Here is a 25,620-nt window from a genome sequence, read left to right as displayed (position 1 = left end):
TCAGCCTCTTTGAATACCTTAGTGCATTAGAGTGGTGTGGGACCAGCCTGGTTTGGCTGGGCGAATGGGGATCTGCCACTCAGGGCATGGCAGTGTGCTGCAGAGGATGAGGGGAGCCACTGGTAGCATGCAGCTGAGCTGGTCTGGATGAAACCTGTTGCACCTTTTCTTTCCATTTACAGTAACATCTATGTTGTTCCAGACAGACTCATCTGCAGTGCTGCAGTAGGTGATCCACATGCAGGGTATGGTGAATAGATGTGAATGAATTCCTTGTTTTCATCATGGAACTCTGACAAGGCAAGGCCCTACTCTAGGAAGCAGACTGCACCCTACAGGTTCTCCCTCTGGGTAGCTCATGTCAGCTTCTGCCAACATATTGCGGAGTTGTAACTTAGGTAGGTTTATAGAGGCATAGAAAAACATCCAGACACTTGAAAAGATTAAAAAATATTCAGACTGCAGGCATGGCAAAAGCATCAGGCAAAAGCTTAAAAGGAGTGAAATCAAGGTTGGTAGGTTGTTTTAGAAGAGCAGTACACCTATCAGTGTTGCTGCTGGAATCCTCAAACTCAACATTGTTAAGTAGTAGCTTTACAAACATGGTACCTGCATGCAGAAGTGGGAAATAGCAAAGCAGCAGGTCCTCCCAGGAGTATGAGTGTTAACCCAAGCAGAACAGGCTGCAGTGCCACTCAGAGCAGTGTGTTGTGCAAGTTACAGCTGTTTTGGCAACTCTGAAACTCACCACTTTCCATTCCAGGTAGAGACCTTCTTCTGTATAGAGCATATAGTCAATCCTCCTCCCGTTTCCCTTCAGTGATGCCTTCCTCCCCTTCTGACTGGAACTGTGGTTCTTGCTGGTGGGATAGACTAAGTATCCTTTCCTTCCTTCTTCACTTTCCAGCACCCTATTTCATTTTAAAAACAAACAAAGCAAGTTTAATGTTTAAATGTTTGCTCATCCTGGCCATTTACTCATTACCCAAGGTTCTCTCCAAATCCCTGGTAAGGATAATCCCAGTCCCAAAGGACTGTTAAACCTGTAAAGCACATCTTTCTCCAAATCTGATTTCCAGTATGAGGCTGCTGTAACTGCTGACAGTGCTCTTAAAGCCTCATGGCAGGCTTGGTATCACTGGTGCTGTCCTAGAGCTCCCTTGAAGCCAGAAGAATAAACACTGAGAGGGGAACCTGCTATCAGTAATCTAAGGCAGCTCAGAGCCCCTCTGATTTCCAGTGTTACTGAAACTGGCAGAAGAGGAAGTTGTTTCCTAGACTGCTTTAGTACAAACCTGAGCACTTTGATAAAAACCTCTCCATCCTGACCAGTTCCTTAAATTACAACAGCCATTACACACAGGGTATGGGTGGTTTGCAGGAACACACATCTGGGCACATGGTGGGTGGTTTTGAGCAGGTTTCAGCATGAGATTACTGTGTCTTTGACCCCAGGCTCTTCCTTCACTAGAAATTACAGCTTAATTTACTTGATTCCTGTTTGTGACACTGCAAACTCCTTCACATGGAGGAGTTACTCAGCAGGTGTGTTAGCACTGCCCCCACCTTGCAAGATTACCCAGCCCAAGGTCACATAAGGAAGCACTCAAAACTGAGAATTGGTTTTCTAGGTACCAATCTTGTGTTCAAGGAAATAAGATGCTGCTCTCCCATTAAAATACTTATTTTGGCTGCTTAAACATTACTTGTAGATTTGAAACGGAAGACTGTTAAGGCCCTGAGCAACTCAATCTAACTTTGAACTGAGCTCAGCTTCGAATGTGACCTTGGACCAGGTACCCCACCAGGGTCCCTGTGACTCTGTTTTTACAGTAATCCTGTGCTGCTGTGTTGGATTTTGAAGGAAAGTTGCTTTACCATCCTGTGATCTATTTAAAAGCTCTGCCAAAGGAGCACAGAGGGGAACAGCCCCAGCTGGGACTGGGACTCACCTGTGCCGTGGTTTGTGCACAGGTGTCATCAAGTCCAGCATAGGTGAGTGGCACAGCCCACACAGAGAGGGGCTGCTCAGGCTGTGGTTTTGCTGTATCTACCTTAAAACACAAACTTTCAAAACCACCTCCTCAAAAATCTCCTTCCTTTCCCCACCAAAACCTGAGCCATGGTTCTGTGGTTTCCCTTGTAAGAGTTGATTTTGCCATTAAGCTGCATCATCAACTGTTGCAGGAGAAACACTGAGCCATGAACTTGGGTCCTAGCAGGCATTTTAATTTCTCCTTGGAAAAAAAGATATTTTTGATCACCCAGTTTTTAAGACTCAACTTGGGTGGGTTTTATGGAGCTGGATTCAGGGACTTTTTTCAATGCATACATGTGACAGTAGAGAATGGAGGAAAAACAAGGGACAAGCACTTGTGATATGTTTTAATGTGTGAGATTCAGATGAATGATTTGTCAAATTTTGGGGTTTTGGAAGGACCTGAATGGTGGCAGAGGGAACCCAGCACTTGCTACAGTTGATTAGGTCTCAGTAGTGTTATAATCTCTAAGTTTGGGTCAATTAATACATTTAAGGTGCACTTTATGGGCTGCAGCAGGTAACAGTGACAAAACTCTGACCATGTAGTCATTTGATCAGAACTTCTCTTAACCCTCCTTTGGACTTAGGAAGGTATTGAAGATTCTTAGAACTTATTGTAATCAGTTTATGAAAGTAAACTTTCTTTTATGTGTTGCTTTGTTTTAATAATAACTCACATTAAATTAGCTTATTGTCTGCACCCTATTTTGATTCTCTAAAGAGCTCTTGCAAATTATTCACTTCCTTAGATTGTTTTATCTAGGTTCAAGGAAGTAAGTTCTTTGATGGTATTGACCTCTTTCAAAAATTGTATTTATATTTAGCAAAGCTAATTAAGTAACAAAATAGAAGAAACTGCTGATTAGCTCTGCAGCACTACTGCAAAAAATGTTACTTGCATTAATTTAAAACATGAATTTGTTTCAGCTTCAGTTATGTCTTTTAAATAAGACTATGAGTCCTGGGTATTCACTTAAACTGCACAAGTGCTCATTGAAGGGAAATATTAATTTCAAATACATGAGGGAAGCAAGTTGTAAATGTCCATACACGTGCTGCTGCAGAGAACTTGCACTCTCTGTGCACAGGGTTTTGCTGTTTGTCCCTCCAGGAAGTTGACACAAGCACAGGACAGCTGGCTCTGCTGTGCTGACAATTTGAACATTTCTAATTATGACTGACTTGCACAACTGAACCTCAGTTTTATGAGAATAACTGTCTTGGTTCATAGGATACAAAGAAGGGGAGAATAAAATAATTGGAGCTTTGTTTTATCCTGACAGTTTTAGTCCCAGATCCCCCAGAGCTGGAGTGTGAAAGCCCCATCCCTCTGTTGGGTGTGTGGTGGTGATCCAGCTGCAGTGAGCAAAGTAGCACCCGGAGCAGTGACTGGAGGGGAGCCAGAAAGCAAAACTCCCTCATCCCAAACCTTGAGGGACCGTCTCTCATTCTGGCCAGAAGCACCTGAGCTAAGGGGACTTTTCTCACTGATATTGAAACCTTTAGCCCAGAACTGTGAGGCCTCTGTCCAGCAGAAGAGACTGGAAAAAACTGCATTTAGATTTTTTCTTAGCCGTGCTGGAATGTGCTCTCCTAGGCCTGCCTCTGGTCAGGGTTCGAGGTAAAAATGACCTTATTCCAATGCTTAACTTAAAGATGACAATCATCTCTGTGAGATGGGATTATTTGTGTGCATTTCTTGAAGCCTTTCTGAGCAGAAGCTTGTGTGTGACTTCCAGGACTGTGGCAGGGCCCAGGTTGTTACATCTAGCTAATCAATTGTTTGATAATTATAAATCACTTTCTCATTATTTGTACCAAGTCTGTTGTTCTAGTCCAATGTTTTAGGTACACTGTGCTTAACACAAAAGAGATGGTTAAGAACAAGTTGTTCTGCTGCTTTTATGGCCTATTTATTTTAGTAATGTAAATTCTTAACTTTATTTATAAACCAGAGAAGAGTGCTGATGAAAAAATAATTCCCTGGATAGCTGGTATTGCCAATTTAAATGTCTGCAAAGCTTCATCAAGGTTTATTATTATTGAAAAATTTGAGAATGGATCAATTCTAGGAGGTACCCTGGCTTGCTGTGTATATGAACAGTATTTGTTAGCTAAGTAGTGCCCCACAGCCACTGTGCTATTTAACATTTAAATGTCTTTAAAGCCCAGATTCCATTAATTGCTTTAAATTTCCCTGAATTTCTTTGCAAATTCCCTATTTGCCAGTCCTTTGCAGAGGCAGCAGGACAGGCTCCCTTGGCCTCTCCTGGAGACCATGGCTTCTCCAATCCATGAGCCCCTCCACAAGATGCACACAGGCAGAGCTCTGTCCCCCTGCAGAGCTGCAGAAAGAGCCAGGGGAAATTACAGCCTCATAGAGGGTTATTTCATCACTGCAACAGTACTATAACATTACAGAAAATTGAAAGCCAGCCCTATTTGACTTAGAGAACCAACTTCTTATCCTGCCCCTTTTATCCTCTTCTCCAAACACCCCTGGGTTAAAATGTGATTATTTGGTTTGTTTTCAGTCTATAAAATACCTCTCAGCAAGCAATGAACTTGCATTTTACAGAACTAAAATGTGGAAAGGTTAGGAATTGCATACTTCTGTAGGTTATCTGGGGTGCACACTTCTTCATCATATAATCCTTCAGGATCCAGCAGGGTACCTGTGAACAGAAAGGGAGATGTGAGTGTCCCAGCAGAGCTCCTGGGATGTGCCTCTTGGGAAACTTGCAGAGTCACAGGTGTGTGGGAGAGGGGACTTCTCTGAGAGCACAGTGTGTTCACTTCTCTCTCCAGACCTCCCTACTGCCTGACACCTTGCAAATGTCTCCACACTTCCACTTTCTCAGCCCCCATGACTCTAATTTGTTTTTCTCCTACCACAGAGTAAAGCCTCATTATTGAAAGGTTCTACTTATCTTTAGTATCTTCACAGTTATTAAAGCTCCTCTGGAAAAAGTATTAATTCCTGTTCTAAAACTTCAGCAAGTTCAACTGAGTCTCACCAGGTATTAATATCTCAGAGTTCCAGGAAATCTTTTATAGTACAAATCTTATAAATTCATAGAGTTGATTTGCTTTGTTACATCCTCACTGACTGTATTTATTAAGCAAATGGAACACTCTGAGCAGAAGCTGCTGGCTTTCACTGCATGCACAAAATACAGAAACAATAATTTGATTACCTTCCCCTCTAAGTAATCTAGAGATTATTTTAAAAGCAGAATTTATGGGGAAGGCATCCAGGTAGCTTGATGTATGACTTCTAGAATGTGGACTGCAGTTTAAGATCTCTGTTTGGTTCTTAATTATCATTCCACAAGATGTTGTTAAGGTCTATAAAATCTATGGTATAGAAATACCCCTTCTAAATATTTAGTCCTCCACCAAACTCTTTGTGCTGGTCAGCTGAAGCAGCTGCTGCTTGGAGCTGGCAGTGGTGACAGGCAGGGAGGTGTCCCCACACTGAGAGCTAGAGAAGGTCTTACCAATTGCCCAAGGCTTATCCTCCCCAGGACCAACTCGACACGGGTCTTTGTAGTGTGTAAACAGAGAATGCTGCTGCTCCAGCTTGTCCTCTGCAGGGAAAAAACAACCCCAAGAAAAGGCACATCAGCTCCTGGTTGTGAACCTATGCACAGCTGTGTGTTCTGCCACAAGAGCAGCACCAAGCCCTCGTTTCTCCTCAGGAGGAGAACCCTAAATACATGGGTTTGATTTGAGTCACTTCAGCCACAGCTTTACTGCACAGCAGGATCTTGCCTCGGTCAGAAACTCCAGCAAATGCCTGCTATTAACAGGGCTTTGCTGTACTTTCTTACAAAGTCTTTTCAATGGAAGATATTTTTGGTAGTTTTTAGCTCTAAGCTGAAGTGAAAGTTTCCCAGTGTATCTCCTCCCTCTGCCATTGCCATTGTTTGCTTACACAGTACAAAACTCTTGTTGATATAGAACACCCAGAGGAGAGCTGGGCTGGCTTCCCAATGGCAAAGGAAATGCCTGTTTGTGGGCATATTTACATATTTCAGTAAGTTTGAAGATAAAACCTTATGCTTTCAGAGGAATTCACTGACTGAATGTTGTCCTAGCTATAACAGATATGAGAAAGGACAGGCAATTGATAATTTATTTGGGATGTTATCCACAGCATTAAAGCAATTCTAAACATAATCAGCATGACTATCAAACTTTAAATTAAATTCTTCCTAATTGCTACTGTGCTCCTTGCATTGAAAGCATACAGCAAATCAAGATCCTAGGATCACTTGGTAAGATATCCCACAAAACTGCACATACCAGCATTTCAGACTGTGAGCAAACCAGCAAGATCCTGTTCTGTGTGTGCTGCTCATCAACACAATCCCCACAGCTGGGAGACAAACTGGAACCTCAAAATGCCAACAGCAACAATTCCACTATTACATGGCAAAGGAACTGCAAACAGCTCCTGAAAACTTCCTCACAGCACTTACACCTTTTATAAGACCAGAACATTTTAGCAACACTTGAAGGCTCTCTCTTGGGAGATTATTTGCCTGAGTTTGGAGCTGCTGCCGCTGTCGTGTATTTGTCACTGCCTGTGCCAAGAGCACGTGTGAAAATGGGAAATAAAGTCCAAAACAAAACTCTGAGCTGTGTCTCTTGACAGAGCCTAGCTCACACACCAAGGATCACATCAAATCTCCCCGTGTAAAACTCTGCTCTTGCCAAGGAAGAAGCTGCTGATGTCTTGCTGAACAAAAAGGTGGAGTGAAGCAATGCTGTGCTCACAGCTGTTGGCTCGTTTGCCATTTTGTTATTCAGAGTCTTTAGTACAGCTGACTGACAGTTCATCTGTCTCATTACATCTTTCCAGCTTGCTCTCAGTCTTGAGAACATCCTCAGAACTGCAAGGAGATTGAAAAACTAATTTTTCAGGGAATCCTGGAGTTGTGGCAGATGACTGGAGGACTGACCCTCCCTAAGTTCTGCTATGTGGGAAACACAGAGAATTGCTCTTTCTATCTGAGCAGCCAATTGGTTTAATGTTTATGGAAAAGTAGAAAATGAAATCTTTGTCATTTTTCATTTCTTTAAATTTTCCCTTGCTGTATCATATGTCTACAGAATCTCCCTCAAAACCAAGATAGATTAAAAAATATTAATTTACAACTATGGGATTGACCATGACAAGTCACAGCTGATGACACAAAACTTCGCCCATCTGATTGGAAGGCCTTTTTCCTTATGCTAAAACATTTTAAAACATAATAGACTTTTACAAAATCGGTCCAAAGCAACATGACAGTGAGTAACTTTCTGATAACATTCCCACTAAGTGTGAATTCCCTGTACAAATGTTGCCATAATGTTCTGTAAAGCTGGAGGGGAACACTGAGTTGCAGAAAATTTATCATAAGCATAAGGTCACTCCTGATCTAAAGATCTTTGAAAACTGTACTGTCAATATGACTAAGAATAGAAGCTTGGTATTCACTGAAACATTAATTAGCTGTTGTATCAGTCTGTGGAGTGGGAAAGGATACAAAAAATCACAAAGAGAATTACAGGAAGCTGATTATTGCTTTAAAAAACCTAAAGATACTCAATTAACCTATAATGCTAACAAATGTTCCTAAAACAATGAGTAATGTAAAAAGGGAGTAGAGAACTTTAAAATATTTCATTAATCTTGCTTAGTACATATGGAAAGAAAGGAATCTGAAAAAAAAAAAAAAAATAGCCAGCTTAATTCCAGTTTCCAGGCTGGGTGCATTTTAAAGGGGAGGGTGATGTAAATAAGTGTCAGAGATAGCAAAGATAAATTTAATTTTTATAACCTATTTTCAATACTCTTTAGCAGTAGTTGCAATGTTTACAACTATTATTTGCAAAAGCAAATTGTTATTTTTGCTTTTTCATTTAAAAGACAGCTCAGAATTGCATTAATTATGCTCTGTGCTTCTTGTGCAAGATCTTGGGTAGAGTGCCAACACTTCCCAGGTGGAGAGTCCTGACCATATGTTCTGCCTCACAGCTTCACTCCCATCTCCCTCTCCTCGTGCTGCAGAGCCCATTCACTCTCCGTTTGTGATCTGACTGGGCAGCCTCCCATTTAGTTTGCAGCAGCTTGTTTGTTTCCTTGATGGACACCTTTGCCTCCAGGCCACTCCATGCAGCCAACAACAGTGCCAGTGAAATGGTCAGATCACAGCAGATGTTTTTCTATTTGTGTCCCCAGCTCCTGCCTCCCTTGCTGGCACTGCTGCACCTCCTCAGCCTGTGGGGCAGCTTGGGCAGCTGAAGAGCTGTTATTAACCATTTCCTTCCTGTGTTCCCTCAGAAACTCACTACCACTGCTGCATTATTCTTCACCCTAAGATGTGTTTATCTGACTGCAGCATTCTGTAGTCATTTCCACTTCCTGCTCTGCTCCACCAGAGCAAAGGCCAGCACTTGGACCCTTCTGAGTTCACTTTGGAGCCTGAGTTGTGATGGATTTACTGTTTGTACACATGAGCTAGAAATGACTGAGGGAAGGGCTGGGGTTTGGGCTGGTGGTCTTTTCTACCAAACTTTGCTAAAATCCTCCATTTCAAGTGTCTGATACAAGTAATGAGATTAGAGATAACAGTTTGGGGGGGGGGGTTAGATCAGACAATGCTTTTTGTTAAAACTGCTTCTGGTGCAGTTGTTGCTTTCGATCTCAGTTACCTGACACTTCTTATAAAGACTACAGAATCCACTGGGTGCTGTTGCCAAATTCACCTTTCATCCACAAACCCTGATCTGAGTTGCTGAATCCCACTTTGGAAGCTGCAGCCAGAGCTCCCCTGGGCAGTGTCCCTGTGATGAGCCCCCTCCCTGTACCTGCCCCATGCTCTCTGTGGCAGCATTTCAGCTGTGGCCCCTCACATCATCCACATCCATGTGCCAGCTCCAGCCCTGCAGGGAGCTCTGCTGGGTGCCTGAGCTGGACAGAGCAGGGAAGCACAGGGGATACACAGACACAAGGCTCTGTACTCCACACAGGCAATTTAACTGTTACACAACATAATGTTCATTTTGGAAAAGGCTTCCATCTCTGTGAACTCACCACCCATTAATTTTGGTTTTGTGGAGTTCTTTTTCTAGTACCCTCAGCATCCAATTAAAAGAAAAAAACAAATTTCTTAAAATAAAAAACCCAAAAGTACATAGCATGAGTTAATTTTTTTCCAAGACTGATTCAGCAATGTTGAATTCTCTCTGCAGTATTCGTCTCCTGTGTCTGTATATATGTACTACCAAATTATTTTTAACTGCATGAATTTACTACTTTTTCTACCTGTCTCTCATCAGTAACTAAAACTGTTGAATAGTAAATGTCTGCCTAATTCAAATAAGATAAACTGTTGGATCTGTCCTTATTATTGCTACCACTAGTCACAAATTATTGCTTTTTGTGCCTTAAAACCCATCACGCTTAATAATTCCACAGAGCTCATGGGATGAGCCAAGGGGAGTAGCTCAGACTCAAAACTCATACCTATTTTAGAAGTGTCTGCAGCAATTAAGATTTTCCTAGCAAAATCCATTCATCATTTAGTATATAGTCATATACTGCTAAAACCCACAGAGATCAAAAACATTACTATTCCTTTTCAGGACTGGTAGACACCAGGAAAAGGCAAACCTTGTCTTACCAGAGGAGCAGTTATCAAAGTTGAGATCTCCACAGAGTACATCAAAAGCCACCAGCTCCTCTGGATTGGCTGTACTGGAGGAGGAGGTAGATTTTCTGAATTCAGACAGCCAATCTTGAAGCATATCCAGCTGCTCACATCGAACAGTAGTGTCTCCTGTAGCAAACAAACAAACAACCAAAACAAGGAGTAAGACCTCCTGTTAAGATGTTACTCAGCCACGGAGGAGTTGCTGAGCTATTGGCAGACATCCTGAGAAAAAGGCTGCAAGATAAAAAATGGTGTGGCCAGAAGTGCCCTCACAGTGCTGAGCCAGTTAGAAACTCCATTAAGAACCACACTTTTTGATGGTTTAAAGTATCTCCTTCTGGAACCACGCACATCTGAAAAAATCAGAAGGCAAGTTCCCTGTGCTGCAGACAGTCACCCAAAGCAGTGATGTTTCTTGTCATAGGAGAATCTGATGCAGTACATTTATAATCAGGAGCTCAGAGTTAAAGTCCCACTTCAGACAGAACTAGACACTATGTAATTCACTTCATATTGCTTTACTTTCTAATTTTTAAAAAGGAAAAGCTTAGCTTTCAAGTGTAAATAGGAAATATACATCAATGGTACATTCAGCTTACTTTTACTGTAGTAGTCCATCTGAGGAAAGGTTCTACTTATGGTCAAGAGGAGAATGCCTAAACTGGAAGCATTTTTTCATATTTTTAAAGGTACAGGTTTAGAGGGGCAGAAATTCAGAAATAAAGAACCAGATTCTTTTCACCAGTTCCAGGGAGTTACACCAGGATTTGCTCTGTTCTACATGGAAGGGCTGAGATTGATAGGTTGCCAAATGGAACCATCTGACCCACAAACCAGCTCTTTAATTACAGCAACTAACCACACTTAACTTCAAGCACATTAGGTGACATGAAGTCAAATAAAAAATGATTACTGCCTCTCTTTTACAATGATTACAGCAAATCTTTTTGATGTGGACAAGGGAGCAGAAATGTACATTCTAGAAACAATTCTGTACCATATTGTCTTTCCTTTTGTTTTGTTTTCACTGTCCCTAGAGTCAACAGCTATAATTCTGCTTGTTTCAGACTTTTCAAGATATATCAAGTCAGAACAACATCATTTTTCTTCAAATAAAAGATTTGTTTTCAAATGCCAGAATCAGAAGGAAAAGCAGCAAGCCCAAAATTACTTAGTCTGAGTAGAATTTTACTTTGACATAATTTACTATTTTGTAAAGCCTGTTTAGTTATGTATGTCCAGAGCTGCTTTCAGAGGCCGCTGTGGAGATGGTGAATATTTAAGTCTGCACCCTCACAGTTCATTAATCACTCATCTCAACTGCAGCTGTCACCAGGACTCTTTAGAGACTCTTAAAAAGTGAGCTCTGCAGCATTAGCACTGTCCCTGCACCAGCACACAGGCTCCAGCCATGAGGGCTTCACCTTCTTACCACTATTACCCTCTGAAAGGTTGGAATTTCAACATCATCTCAGGGCAGGGGTGAGCAGGAAGGTGTTAAAGCAACAGTTAAATACAAACAGAATCAGAAATGTTCAACAAAGGTTTATTTGATATGATGCTAAATAATTAAAATAAATATTGAAAAGACCATGACTAGGGAAAGAGGGTTTTAAGTAGGTTCTGACATTGACTCATCTCTTTAGGCTGGTAATTCCAACAGCAAAAAATCTGATCTTTTTCTTCTGTTTGTGTTACTCCTAACAAACCTGTACCAGCTGGGCTGTAATATAAAAGCAAATGTGTTTCCCAGATCTATTCCCCAACCTACAGTTTCTAGTTACTTGTACCCCAGGTTCCCATTGTACTCTCCTCACACAGCTTGACACAAAGTACTCATGGGAAAGCCCCTGCTATGACAGCACAGGAAAGCCCCACAGTGAAGATGGAGCTAAACAAAAGCACAGGAAATAGGTCAGTGGAATAAATAGAGCCTGGAGCAGGTGACACTCACTACAAAAGGTGTGCGTGACTAACAGATTCATAGCGGTGAAATCACAGATCCATGGAATGTATGAGCTTGGGAAAGGGTCCTCTGCACATCCTCCACTCCAACCCTTCTGCCCACGCAGGGATCACCTGCAGCAGGTTGTTCAGGGCTGTGTCCTGTCAGGATTTGATAATCTCCATAGTTGGAGACTCCATAACCTCCGGGTAGCCTGTTCTGGTGCTTCATCATCCTTGCAATAAACCCCATTTTCCTGTGTTTAAATGGCATTTCAGTTTGTGCCCAGTGCCTCTTGTCCCATTACTGGACCCCAGAGAGAAGAGGTTGCCTCCATGTTCCTTGCACCCTCCCATCAGGTATTTACACTTGGACGAGAGTTTTCTTCTGAAGCTGTCCCAGCTTTCTCATTCCTGGTGAAGCTCATCCAAATTCATGGACTGTTCTCCTTTTGCAGCCTCTGAATCTTCCTCTCGTCTCCTCTCCTTAGGCTGTATGTTTCCTGACACTTCTTCCTCATAAGATAACTTTTAAGCATGGTGCTTGTTGACAAGAATGCAGTAAAATCTCATTCCCCACAAAGTCACAATTACACAAATTGCTTCATTTTCTAAGATGCACTCTTACGTTCCTGAATGGCCAAGGATTTTTTACTCATTTTCTGTGAATTATCCATCTGTCTTCTCACCAAATGCCATTACCACATGGGCATAAAATTCAGGCAGCAGCCTGTCTCAGATCAGTAAGAAAAATACAGCAAATCCACTTAACTGAAACACAGAAAGGTACAATTCTCCAACAGAAAAATCTTGAGAAAAACAAGAGACACACAGGCAAAATGATGTTGTGTCTGATAAGATGCATTGTTGTTACTAGAGAAGCATTAACTGCATAGTGACATACATCTCTCTCTGAGGATGCTGAGCCTTTCTAACAGCCCTGTACAGGTTTTAACCTCAGGGCTTGACAGGTAAACAGGAGCCTTGGAGCTCTGGGAACATGACTTCCATCTGTCTTTAGCAAAGTGTGGACTTGTGACAGCCCGGCATCCCTGACTATCCCCACTAGAGGTCATAGAAGTAATTGCTCTTCAGGGCACTGCTGGTAGCAGGGGCACATAGTCAGCTGCATTTCCAGGACACAAGATGGGATCTCTCTAATGAATCCCTCTAATGAATGACTTGAATGTAATTGTTTTCTGAGATTAGAATTATCCAGCTCACTCCAGCTCTCAGCAGGTACTGCAGGTATCCCCATGGAAAAGTTTCTACTCAGACCCGAGTCTCAGCAGCTCCCAATGATCAATGGCTTTGGAGATGAAGATAAGTGAACTCAGCAGACACCCAAGCAGAAGAGAAGCCAAAGTTGCATCCAGCACACTCAGGGGAACAGACAGTTCAGTAAATACTAACAGAAGAGAACTCCCAACAAAGGTTCAACTTCTTAAACATTCAGAGAGAATCAGTGATCTGACTGCCACCAGGGATTAGCCAAAGAATACAGATTTGTGCTAATTGCTCTGCACTCTTTTCTTCAGTAACTGGCCTGGAAAAATGCACATAATTGTGTCATGACAGGTTCCTGCAGTCAGCATTTCCAAATTCTCTGAAAGTTCCTTTCAGCCTCAAATTTTGTAGAAGGATGAAAGGGTAATAGGGGAAATTTCAGCCAGCATAAATAAATACTTCACCTCTGTTCGTTGTAGAATAATCATACTTGCCCTTTCCATTCACTTGGAAAACACTTGAGTGAAACCCTGGCTTCAGTTAGATCTCAGGCAAGTATTATACACTGACTGTTCTATCCTGTTCTGAAAGGCATTGGAAGGAGCACTATGGTTGTGGGACAAAGCAGATACAGGCCTAGTCACAGGAAATTAAAAGATCTAGTGGAGGCAGTGCAGTATGGGATATATTGGCAAGGAATCTGAGGAAGAAGAGCCAAAAAACACTTGCAAAGTGTAGGATGCAAAGCCTAATCACAAGGAAAAATTGTTTCCAAGTCACAAACCAAAGGCTTCAGTTCAGCTGTGAGACAGGCTGGGTCACACCTGACTGTGTGTAGACCCCTGCACTTGTAACACTTAATCCAGGGTAGACTGAGGAAATAAATTAACCAAATTAAGAACAAACCACCTAAAACCCCTAAGGAACAAAGAGCCCTTTTATTCTGCTGGGTTCCTTTTCAGCTAGGTCAGGTCTCCAGCCAAGTACAGCACAGCCCATGACAGCTGGGGTAGTGAGAGGAGGGGGAAGGACAGGCTGCCCTGCTGTGGATACACAGGCTCTGCTACTTCAGCAGCATCTGTGGAATCACTGCCTAAGGATGCTCAGCACTGGAGCTACTCCTGATTGCACCACCACAATTTCAAACACTGAGAGATCTTTCTCAGGGCTGAGTTCTGCTTCAGCTCTGTGTAGGTTTGGGAGCCTGAAACTGGGGCTAGGGAAGTGTGGGTTCCCAGCAGCTGGGCTGCCAATGGCTATGTTCACACTAAATGCAGAACAGGGATGTGAACAGGTTATGAGGTAGCATCCAGCAGGCTACATCACTTCAGTTGGGGCTGGAGTAGCTTGAGGCTTACTCTGTACTGATGGCTTGGTGGGGTGTCTGAGAGCCATGACTCAACGGGACTCGGGATGTGGGTGGATTCAAGGCAGCAAAACCTGTCCAGAACATTAATCACTGACTAATCAACAGACATAAAAGAACCATGCAAAATTAACAGCCCCATGGAAAATAATTATATCAAATCTCATTAAAGGATCCCTTCATTTGTCACTGAAATGCAACTATTTCCACAGTGGAAATAAAGAGCTTGTTTGTAGCAGCAACCAATGCCAGGCAGAGACCTGAGAGGAAAACATACATCTAGTTCTAAAATTTCTTGAAAAAGTTGAGGGTCAGGTGTGAACAAATAGTAAGTGCTCAGAACAGAGTTGAGCCAGGACACACCTTGAGAGAAGCAGTAGTGGCTGGTCCTTGATCATAAGCAGTTGGATCATTTAAATTTATATTTATGCAAGTATCAGAACTGTCAAGTGTAAGTTTATATATCCTAGAAGGGAAGCCAGGTTGCACTCAGCCATGTGTGACAAGATGATTTAAATGGCTGACCTTTTAAACACTGCTTGTTTTTAGAGATACACATCTTTATGTCCTTAAACTGGGTTTTCAGATAATTTGTTTAATGCATGAATGTTATGAACCAAATGATGCAAATCAGAAAGCAGAGCTCTGCTGAACTTACAAACTTTAGTTTTCCATTTCACTACATAAACAAATGTGATATATCTAGGGACAGACTCTGAAATCCTTGTCTGCTCTATTTGAATGTAGTTTGAACCAGATAAGTCTAAAAATACAAAGCAGGAAAATAAAAAGTTGTGTTTTACCCTTGAACAAACTTTAGGTTGAGTTTAAAAATAGAACATTAGTTCCCCTTTCTTCTTCCCTCCCCCCCTTCCTCTTTAATATTTTAGGGATTTCACAATGTGGTTATCAAGGACTAACTGGGAATACATGACTAGGTAGTCAAAAGTAACAGGACAGAAAACTAGAAACAAACCCCAAAAAACTAAACTGAACTGGAACAGCAATAAATCTCAGCAATCTCACAGTACATTACCGTATGTTAAAAATAGAAAAACAGAGAAGGATGTTACATTGTTAAAAAGTCGCTGAAAAATTCATTAATCTTTTTTAGAACCATCCAGTGTCTGTAATGGACTTGAGGGACTGGCAGTTTGTTCCCAGGTCTGTGTGTGGCTGAGGCAGGGATGGAGCAGCAGAGCAGCACCACACGGGCTCACAGCTCCAGCATCCACGTGCAGCCCTGGCTTGCCTTGGTCCCAGCACATGGGCTGTCTGCAGCCAGTCTGACAGGGCTGTCCTGCCTCCAGCAGCCAGGAGCACAAGAATCACTGTCCTGTTGAATAAATGAAGGGTATCCAACCCTCTGGCTAAATAAAATGCTGATCATACCCAAAGTAAAAGTCTGTAGATTGGGCATTTATAACTACACCTACTCTAAGTACACAACTGTTTTTAAAACATATCACCAAGAGAATTTTCCAGTGAGCATATTAACTTGCTAGTCATTTATGATGAAATGTGCAGGTCAAAAGCCAGAGAATTTTGGCTTTTTCCAGCAGAAATCAGCAGCTAGAATTACTGTTGCAACATGTATCTTCTGATTATCCCCCAGTTATGTACAAAGATTTTTGTTTATATGCTGATACTCACAGTATGGGTGTTTAAATGGTGTTGAGTAGCATTGATAGGAATTTATTTCTAAAATACCAGTATTTGGTTAAGAGAGAGCAAAGGGAAGTTCCCAAGGGGTAGTTTTTGTTTGTGCCCTATAATAATTACTCTGAGACTGAAGATGTGAAGGGTTGGGAATACTCTGCCCTTTGCAGCACACGCTGCACCTGACTGTCAGAAACACAGGATGGGAAACACTATCACTCAAATATATCTATATATTATGTTGTGCACAAAAACACCACCAGAGGCCTGGAAATAGTGACAAACAAAGACATGGATCTTAGGACAGTACCTGCAATAGCTTGCAAGTGAGTGCAGGAAATGTATCCCACAATTCTTTGGTCCTGAGGTGTACTTCCCACTTGCACCTGGAAGGGAAGAAATAAAAAAGTAATCAATGGAAAAGCTCATACAACTCTACTTCCAAGCCCATCTGTGCAGCCTTTTTGACCATTCTTTCCAGCCAACTTCATTTTGAAACCAGAAAAAAACATCAGAGACATAAACTGAGGCTTATTGGTCTTACTGGGGCTTGTGGCCAGCACATTGACCCTTTGTACATCACCATGTTCAGTGTCTTGATTTTATCTGCAACACATAAAAAATGTTTCTTTCTCCTGTTCTTTGCAGCCACACTGGTTCCTTGTCCCAGCTCTCCTTTCTATGTATGATTCAAGCCCACCATTCAAGTGCCTTATAAAAGTAGTGTTACCAGCAGCTTAATTCTTGCTACCTGTGTAGGACTAGAATGTAAAAGGAAAAAATGCCAAGGGCTTCTAGGGAAAAGGATGAAATATAAAATAAATATTGGCTTTGATCATGTTTTCTCCATTCCACAGTAAGTTTTGGGTTTTGGTGCATTTTTTACACTCTTGTGCAAAGGTGTTGGTGTGCCTCAGCAGTGTTTGCATCCTTCAGCTCACAGCAGCAGCCCCCATACCTGTCAAGCAGACAAAAAACACTGCATGGAATCTTGTTCTCACACAGAAGAGGAAAGACTTCCAGGGAAGCCGGGCTGTAGTATAATTCCTCATCTATATCTTAAGCTACAATCCTTTAAAAATGTACTTGCAGATATACATACAAGCAAATTAAAATCAAGTTCTGATTTAGGTTTTCAACTCTATTGAGAATTTTGGCAGTTCAGGACATAGCTGCAAAACAAAATTCCCAATGATAAGTGGATAAGTTTTGGATTGTGGCAAGAAACTAGTTTGAGAATATGGTTTTCTTCTTGACAGTTTATGTGGCAACACTGCATGAATTAAAGAAAATGCCCACAGAGGAAAGTTGTACCCAGGGCTCAGAAAACACCACCACAGATGACTCTACTTCACAAGGCTAGGCTCAAATTTTATCTGACACCTCTAAATAACAAGCAGAGCTCCATTTCATATGGATACAATTTTGTCAGCTTGGTTGGTTTTCTTGTTTTTCAGCTATTCAAGAACCATCTGATTCATTTTATAACTGAAAAGGCAGCTTTCCAGTAAGTGAATTTAGAAGTCATTTGTGCTTAACAATGAGGGCTAACTTTGAGGGTTTGTGCCAGCCAGGGGAGTGGGTAATAAACAACTGGCATTATTCTGTCCTCAGTCTGTTCAGTCCTTTTTTAGACAGTTTTACAGATGGATATTGATGGTGTTCTTGTTGTTGCTCCCATCCAGCTAACCTGCTCCAGGGAGGCAGAGGGAGACAAGGCAAAACCAGGCAATCACTGGTGCATCCACCCCCAGAGGAGGAGATTCTCCTCAACTCCCAAGATTGCAGCAGTCTCAGAGGATGGGCAGCTCTCTGTCAGGGACTGCTGCAGGAGCTGCACAGCACAGCACAAACCTCTCCCTCCTCCCTCAGGCTGCCTGAACATCTCAGTGTCACTGCTGAATCACAAGGAGCTTTCTCCCCAGCCCTTTTATACAACATATCCCATTTCAGTAGAAAAGTGGAAAACACTTGATTTCCTCTACTGTCTAGGACAGGCATGTGAGTGAACCATATTTTCCAAACTTAGTAATTAAAAATCAGGGTTTCTCTTCAATGCTATAAAAACCCCCTAAACTAGAAAAGGTCTCCACTTGTTTGCAAATGTGCAGTGTTTCCTGCAGCAGAGGACAAGTCTGGAAGTCACAAACCTTCCAACTTGATCCATCATAACCACTCTGGAAGGAAAATACTGCACAGAAAGTGTTCTGCCCTATAGCAGGAATGTGGTCCTTATAATCCCCTTACTGACTGAAGCAGATGGAATCATTCCAGTGTTTCTATTCAAAAAGCATAAAAGATCTAAGTGTAAAAGCTGAACATCCACGCATAAATTATAGCCCAATTGAGAAAAAGACTCAGCTCAAACTGGCTTTAGAGTTTCCTGTGCAGCCTTGATAGAGTGCCTGACAAGGCCTTGTACTCCTCAACCAACTTGTGCATAGGATCACACTAATCTCCATTAACCATGAATAAATATGTATTGTTCAGTGTGCCTGTGTGCACAGATCTGTGCTGAAATGGACCTGGGATCTTTTGCTCTCAGAAATGGTAAGAGATGGCCCACGATGGAGCCTGGCTGTGCTGCATGGAGGGGGCTGAGCACAGCAAATGCCCACAGGAATTGTGCCCTGGGGCTCTACTGGAACACACAGTCCCATGGGGAAAGGAGAGGGGCTTTCAGAAACACTCTGCCAATTAAAAAAAAAAAAAAAAAAAGCTCAAAAGCAAGAGCTGAAGATATTAACATAATTAGAATTTCCTTGGAAAGTGCCAGCATGGAAGTGCATCCAAAGCAGCTCGTCTCCCAGATTTCACATTTCCTCCAGCTTTTTTGCCTTTTAGGGGTTTGTTGTTTCTTTTGAGAGGCAGTAGTGATGGCAACCACTAAACTGAGGATATTTGGTGTAAAATCATAAGGAAGGCAAATATTTGTGACAGCTACTAGGAGAGTAAATACCTTTGCACCCTCCTAGTCAGTTCCTAGGTACAGTAGAGGCACTACTGTATTCAATACAGTCTGAAGTAAAACAGTAAGAAAAATCTGTTTATCCAGTCTAATTTGGTATTTCACAGATGGACAAGGACTGTGGGTTGTGCAGACAGGAAACCTACTTGACCTCTGGAATACTGCAAGCCCTATAATTCTACATAAAAACCTTCTTTAGTGTGGCCAAGCCCTGTAGCTATTTCAGACTGTTGCATTTTCCAGGCTGTGTTGGATGGTGGTGACTGGGCTGGGCAGCGACGTGGCAGGAGGACACCCCTGAGCCTTCAGCTCAGCCTCAACATGGACCTTGGCAGGAAGACTCCACCTCCACCACACTAAGTCAGCACTTCACAAATATGATTTTAGCTGCTTAGCACAGAAGAAACTTCTACAGTCACAGTTACAAAGAAAATATATGTAAACAAATAAGGCAGAGTGGCTCTGTCAACATAAGCCTGACTCACCTCAGCTGCTCTACATTGGTACCTGTGTGTCAATAACACATTTATTGACTCATCCTTCTGCAGGGACCTACTTCAGGCACTGCTGCCTACAAATCATCATACAGTCTTGGTTGTGCCACGAACCATTCCTCTTTGTGTATGGAAATGTACAGGAAGATAATGTCTAAATATAAGGTCCCAATGTTTTAAAATACATATTTTCAAATGATCACAGGAGGAAAAAGGTATGTGATAACCTGTTAAACTCTAGTTTAAACCCAGAGGTAAAATTAAAACTGACAGAACCTATCTGTGGTTTAATAAAGTGTCCAGTTATATAATTTCCACATTAAAAATTAGCATTTTTCACAATTATGCTGAAATATGCAAGATATATTCCCATTCTCACTAGACTTGCAATAATCAAATTAGTCAAACATTGAGAAGCTAAGAGCGGATTCAGGTCCCTATTACACCGCTGACCATTACATTTTGTTTGCTCTTTGGAGGGGGGCATAAAAAGCTCATTACAGATGGGAAAAAGACTTTTTCCCTTAAGGGGGAAATCCTACTGAGGGTGTGTTTGGAATCCAAAATGCCAGTTTCTACTGCTGCATATTTATATTTGTTCCCTACCTGTAAATGAAATAAAATAAGTGCAAAACTGGCCACTCTGAATTTTTGTTTTCCCAGTACTGGCTGTGTCAAGCACACAAAAGTACTTGCCATCAAGTACTTTTTATTAAAAGATTTCATCTCAATGCCACAGCACTTTATTACAATCTGTTGGAGAGACCACACTGGGGCTGTGCTGTGCTATGCAAGACTGGGGATATTCCTAGAATTGTTTTGCAAAAGCTTGTCCTGCATGACTGAGGAGTGGTCTGAGACTGGTATCAGGTAATAAATGGCTCATGAAAGAAATTAAGCCAACAAGGTTATGGCAGGAAGATTTTTGTTGACAGGAAAAAACCCTAATGAGCAGCAAGAACTGAAATTTTAGAGCTACAGCAAAGGAAAATAACTTTAAATTTAATCATGCTGCTTGCTATCATGGGAATTTCCTGGGCTAACTGGAAAATATTGCACATCTCATGTTTCCCATATGCTAGCATAGTAAGTATACAAGGCTGCAAACTTGACAAATACCTTGTCTCTTAAGAATTTATATTTACTCACATCTGTTCCAGCAGTGCAAAACAATTCTATCACATCTGGATGTCAAGAAAAGCATCAATAGATACTTAAACAAAACCCATGAGAATGCTGCTTCAGCACTGGGGTATTTCTTTACCACCTTGAAAAACAGCTTCAGACAGGTCATTGCCATGGAAGTAAATTATCAAGTGTTTTGAAGGAAAAGCTCTTTAATGATTAAAAATTTGACTTATGCATGAAAAATCTCACTTGATTAAAGAACCAATCTAGAGTCTCAAATACTGACCAATAATATGTACACAAAACCAAAACATTTGTTATGAGGAGAACTTAATCTTCAGGGACATTTTCTAGAAGTTTCACACTGCCAGGAGGGAGCCATTCAAAAATACCCAAAATAAAACTGTTTCTTAAATGTGTATCCTCCAAAACAAAGGAGTTATTTACATACAAGTCCAAGCATATGCCATTGCCTCTCCCTTCAGGGGAAGCAAATCCTGGTAGGCAAACCAGATGAGAGCTGAAATTTTGGCATACTCATGGAAAAAGTTCTTCACAAAGTCTGTCACCCCAGAATCTCCATGTAGCTAATAAAGCAAGAGCTGGGAAAGGTAAATAACCTGCCTGTAAAACTGAAACTCCTTCAGGTAAATTGGGATCACCACAGTTAACTCCATCTTCAGCCAGTAGAGTTTAATCACATCATGGGCTGTAAATGAGCAAAATCATCCATTTCATCCACTTAGGTGACCATGGAGGTGTCAATTTTGCCACTGAAATAAATGTGAACCACAGTACTGCTCCCTGCACTGCTCTTCTGAAGAGGAGAAGTCACCAAAGTACAGAGCTCTGCAGGAAATGAATTCACAGTCATGACAGGAACCACACTAATGATGGTCATATTATGAAGACAAACTAACCAGGCTGAAAGCACCTCTGCATGCTCTGGGGGAAAAAAATCAACCAAAAAACCTCTCTCCCTAAAAACAAAAGTATGAACACAGCATTTGTAAAGAACATCATCTGCACAGGGGCCTTGAGTAACTCTTTGTGTTGGAAATAAAACACCTCAGACAGAGAGTAAGTGCAGGGCACAGAAATAGAATTTACAGTTGATGTGACAGTGACTTACTCCCACAGAAATATTCATCTTACCATATGTAGCCAATATTGTTTGAGTTCAAGGGAGTCTCCCTCAAAAAGAGCCTGAGATTGAGCTGAATTACTGTGGATAAAGCAAGTGTACATGCACAGGAGTGGTGTCTCCACTCCCACTGCAGGGCTGGTGCTCTGGGTTGTGCTGGGGACAGGCTCTGTACCTCCCTATTTCCACTGCAGTGGGAATGTCATTATGTAATCCAATGCAATTATAATGAGTTAACAGTGAGGAAGGGAAAAGAAAGAAATGGAAAATAAAATTTGTTTTCTTTCCAGTACAAGATTTCTGTAATCTTCCAAATTGTATCAACTGCTCCTGGACTTTTTTCCCATTTCAGCAAATTTCCAATACAAGCAGGAGAGTCAGCACTAAGAACCTAACTGGAACAGCCAAACTGTGTGCCCAAATCCTCATTCCTGTTACTGTTAACAGAAGATGCTAAAGAGAACTTGCAGCTACTGCCATTCCCACTTCAAACATTCCCGTCCCACAGAGATGACTTGGATTAGTCATAGCTCCCAAGAAAGATGTATTTTTGGTTAGCTTAGACATGGTGCAGAAAAATCTATCTTATTTCAGTCATTTAACAGCTCTGCCTTTTGCATTCAGAAATATGTAGCAGGTTCTAAAGAAGACACATTAGTTAAATCCCTAATTTATTATTATTAACATGTTATTTAAGTATATTAAAGAAGTTTAAAATGTTATAGAAGTCAGCTCAAAACAGCGAGGTGCTCTGCATTTTTTTCTAGCTACATTTGCACTTGATTATTTCAGAATCCTATTTTTTCCCACCTGCTACATGCAACAATTACTGTTCCATGAACTCAGAGAATTTGTTATTTGGCAAAGCTTCATTAAGCTTATATGTGAGGGAAAGTGACTGTAAATTGGTGCCACAAATGAAGGGCTCTTCCTCTTTTGAAGAGGATAAAGCCCCACAACTCACATTTTCTCAAATCTGTATTTCATTCTGCACAACAGTTTTTATTTATCCCCATTAATGAGGGGGAAAAGGGCCATGATTAATAACATTAATTATATCAAAGCGAAGGAACATGGTACAGTGCCATGGTAGAGTCTTTTTGTTCTTTTTTTAAAAACTCTCTGTTTATTGGACTCCATCCAATTCCTGCATTAACATTTTACAGCAGAAACTCAGCATGTGGAAAATGTTTAGGTTACCCTTCTGCCTTAAATGGCACAGCTTTAGAGTCATCTAAACAAATTCATAAGCAGCACCAGACATTTCTTTTATACATCTTGGGATAACTGTAGATACTGGACAACTGATCAAGGACAAGAAAATCTAACCACTGCAAACTCCAGGTGTTCTTTTGCTGGGCTCAGAAAGCAGCTATTCCCCTTTTCTGTGCACTCCTGAGGTCCCAAATCTTCCCCTCAGCCCAGTGTGCAGCTGCAGCAGCTGCCCCTTCACTCCCAGGCACAGCACACACGAGCTGGCTTGGGACAGCAAAGGCAGCTGAAACTACCCAAGTAAAATGCATCTGCATCAGAAATATCAAAAAGGAGAATCACAGAGGTTAATTCAGGGAACCCTCTTTTTCTCACACAAAGAAAGCTCCTTGAGAGGATAAAACAGTAAAAATTGTGCTTCAAAACAGTTCTGCAATCAGAGCTGCTGCTCCTTCTACCATCTGTTACCACCATATCAGCTCTTTGGAAAACAAGTTGAGCTTTGCACACAAAGCAAAGGTTGCTAGGTTTCCTTTAAGCAATGAATAATAACATGTTCTCTGCACAATTACTGTACTCCCTGAGAACAGCCTTCATTTTCAGAGAATTTGAAAAGTAAATCTGTTAATAACCTTAGGAATTAATATTAATTAAATACAACTCCTTCCAGAAATTTAGCAAATCCACAAGACATTCTTTTTCCTTTTGATTTTGAAGAATACTATTAACTGTTCAAACTTCCCACGTCAGACTGTAGTTTTTGCATTATGTTCACATACTGTGTTTTAACTTAATTTTTTTTTTTTTTTTTTTTTTTTTTTTTTTTTTTTTTTTTTTTTTTTTTGCTAAAATAGACTCTCTTGGCAGATGCCAGAACCCAGAATAGTTTCCTAGCAGGAACAGTAGGAAGAACAGCCTTCTGCACAGCACACTTCTGTATCTCCCAGTCCCATTGGGAGGAAGAAGCCTCCAAAACCTCTCTCTCAGTCAGCAGCCATTTTGAGAATGATGCCTCTTTCTCTCACCTCCCAGCCCTGTGCATCTACATCTCTTGGATAGCTTAGATTTATATTACTGTTACAACTATTGCAGTTTGAGGATAAGAGAGGGGAAAATTGTCAGCAAAAGTTAGTTTTTATTAAATTGCTACACCTAGAAAAATATGGGCAAACTCACCAGGTCAAGTTAAGGATGCTTTCCATTTTTGTTGCACTACTGTCCAAAAGTTACACAGCATCCCTGGCACAGCATAACTCAGGCTCCACACTAGATCCTCTGTCTAAAGAGTGACGTTGACATTTTGAAACCTTCTAGTAAATTACAGACAGGTGGTGCATTACACAATTTCTGCTCAACACTCATTGACGCTTTTTAAACTTAATTTGACAACACTGGTTTGTAAAATCAACATCCAGTTTCTATAAAGGATGTGTATTTTCTAACTCCCTTTAGATCCATCAAAACTACGGTGCATTAACACGATGTGTGTGTCAAACCTGCAGCTGCAGAGGAGCTGAGACCAGTGCGATCTGCACCACGTTCCAGACAGGGCTGTCCAAGGCAGCTTTTCAGTGCCAGTCACCAGCACAGCACAGTGGCTGTGCCAGGCCCACTTTCCACCTCTATGTGCAGCTGAGCAGCAGCAGAGACAATGGGAGTTATAAAACCTACAAAGTGACTCGAGGGCTCTTCTCTTCAGCATTTTAAATTAATGTGAAATGCCACACTAAAACAGAGTCACGGCAGAGTCTCCCAAGGGCCCAGACTGTCAAAGTATGAAAATGGATTGGCTGATTTATGTATTTGCTAACTTCTCCTCCAAGTCTTTAGTGGCAACTAGGAACAATGGTTTAACACTTCAGACATGAAACTGTCACTTGGATGTGACATTTTCCCCCTTCATATATTCTATTTTTTTCTGTGACCATGTTTTTCTTACATCCCAATGAGACCCTCAGATTGGAGACAAAAACACTGGTAGAGTTTGAAGAGTTCCAAGTGCCAAATGCAAAATAGTCCTCCAGCTTTGCAGAAAATGGACTTCACACAATGGCTCCTCACAACTACATTTTCATGTCTTCATCCTGACCTGGAAAGCATCAGCCTCTATAGATGGTAAAAACAGTCTGATCTCTGTCAAGAAAACACCAGCAGTGGCACCTTTTGTGGCACTTTTGTCCTCCTTAGGAGGAGAACAGAGGCAGACTTTGCACAGGTCTCCAGACAGCTGTTAGGTAGCATGAAACTGTGCTAAAAGCCTCTGCAATTTACTTCCAACTTGGATCCTTCTTTGTGACGCCCTAGGTGTTAAGCCACAATCAAATCACTTTACCTTCCTGTACTTTAGTTTCTCCTTCTATTAAGCAGATATTGACCTTTCTTCATTATGCACTCTGAGACATAGGAATGAAAAGCAGTAGGTAAGAGCTGATTGTTATTACAGCTACTAATAATAATCCTTGAGCTTGGTAAGTCTCTCAGGTAAAATAATTTTGTATGACTAAGCAAATCTCCCAAATCCTTCCAAATCTCTACCTGAACTTTACAATCTAGATAGTAAAGACAGGGCAGGGAAGATGAGGGCAATGGAAAATCATTTCTTATTCACTGGAAATTGAATACTCTTATTCAATGGAAAATCAGTTATTATTTAGAACCCATTCTAAAACGAAAAAATGTGCAAAACACTTCTACCAGGGCAGCAGGGATCTGTTTTGTGTCAGAGCCCCTC

The 25,620-nt window shown here is 41.4% G+C and overlaps 1 protein-coding gene across 1 annotated transcript in view; it reads right to left on the bottom strand.

Moving 5' to 3' along the window:
- Positions 1-25,620, bottom strand: part of SMPD3 (sphingomyelin phosphodiesterase 3) — a 34,240-nt gene that overhangs the window by 4,576 nt on the left and 4,044 nt on the right. The window contains exons 2-6 of the mRNA XM_083870404.1: positions 16,254-16,329; positions 9,718-9,873; positions 5,542-5,631; positions 4,653-4,716; positions 749-911 (exon numbers count right to left, since the gene is read on the bottom strand). Coding sequence (XP_083726530.1) covers positions 749-911; positions 4,653-4,716; positions 5,542-5,631; positions 9,718-9,873; positions 16,254-16,329 — 549 coding nt within the window. The remainder of the gene's footprint in view (positions 1-748; positions 912-4,652; positions 4,717-5,541; positions 5,632-9,717; positions 9,874-16,253; positions 16,330-25,620) is intronic.

The sequence above is a fragment of the Zosterops lateralis genome (genome assembly GCF_965231275.1).
Source record: "Zosterops lateralis genome assembly, chromosome: 12".
Taxonomy (NCBI): Eukaryota; Metazoa; Chordata; class Aves; order Passeriformes; family Zosteropidae; genus Zosterops; species Zosterops lateralis.
This window is presented reverse-complemented; position numbering and strand designations above follow the sequence as displayed.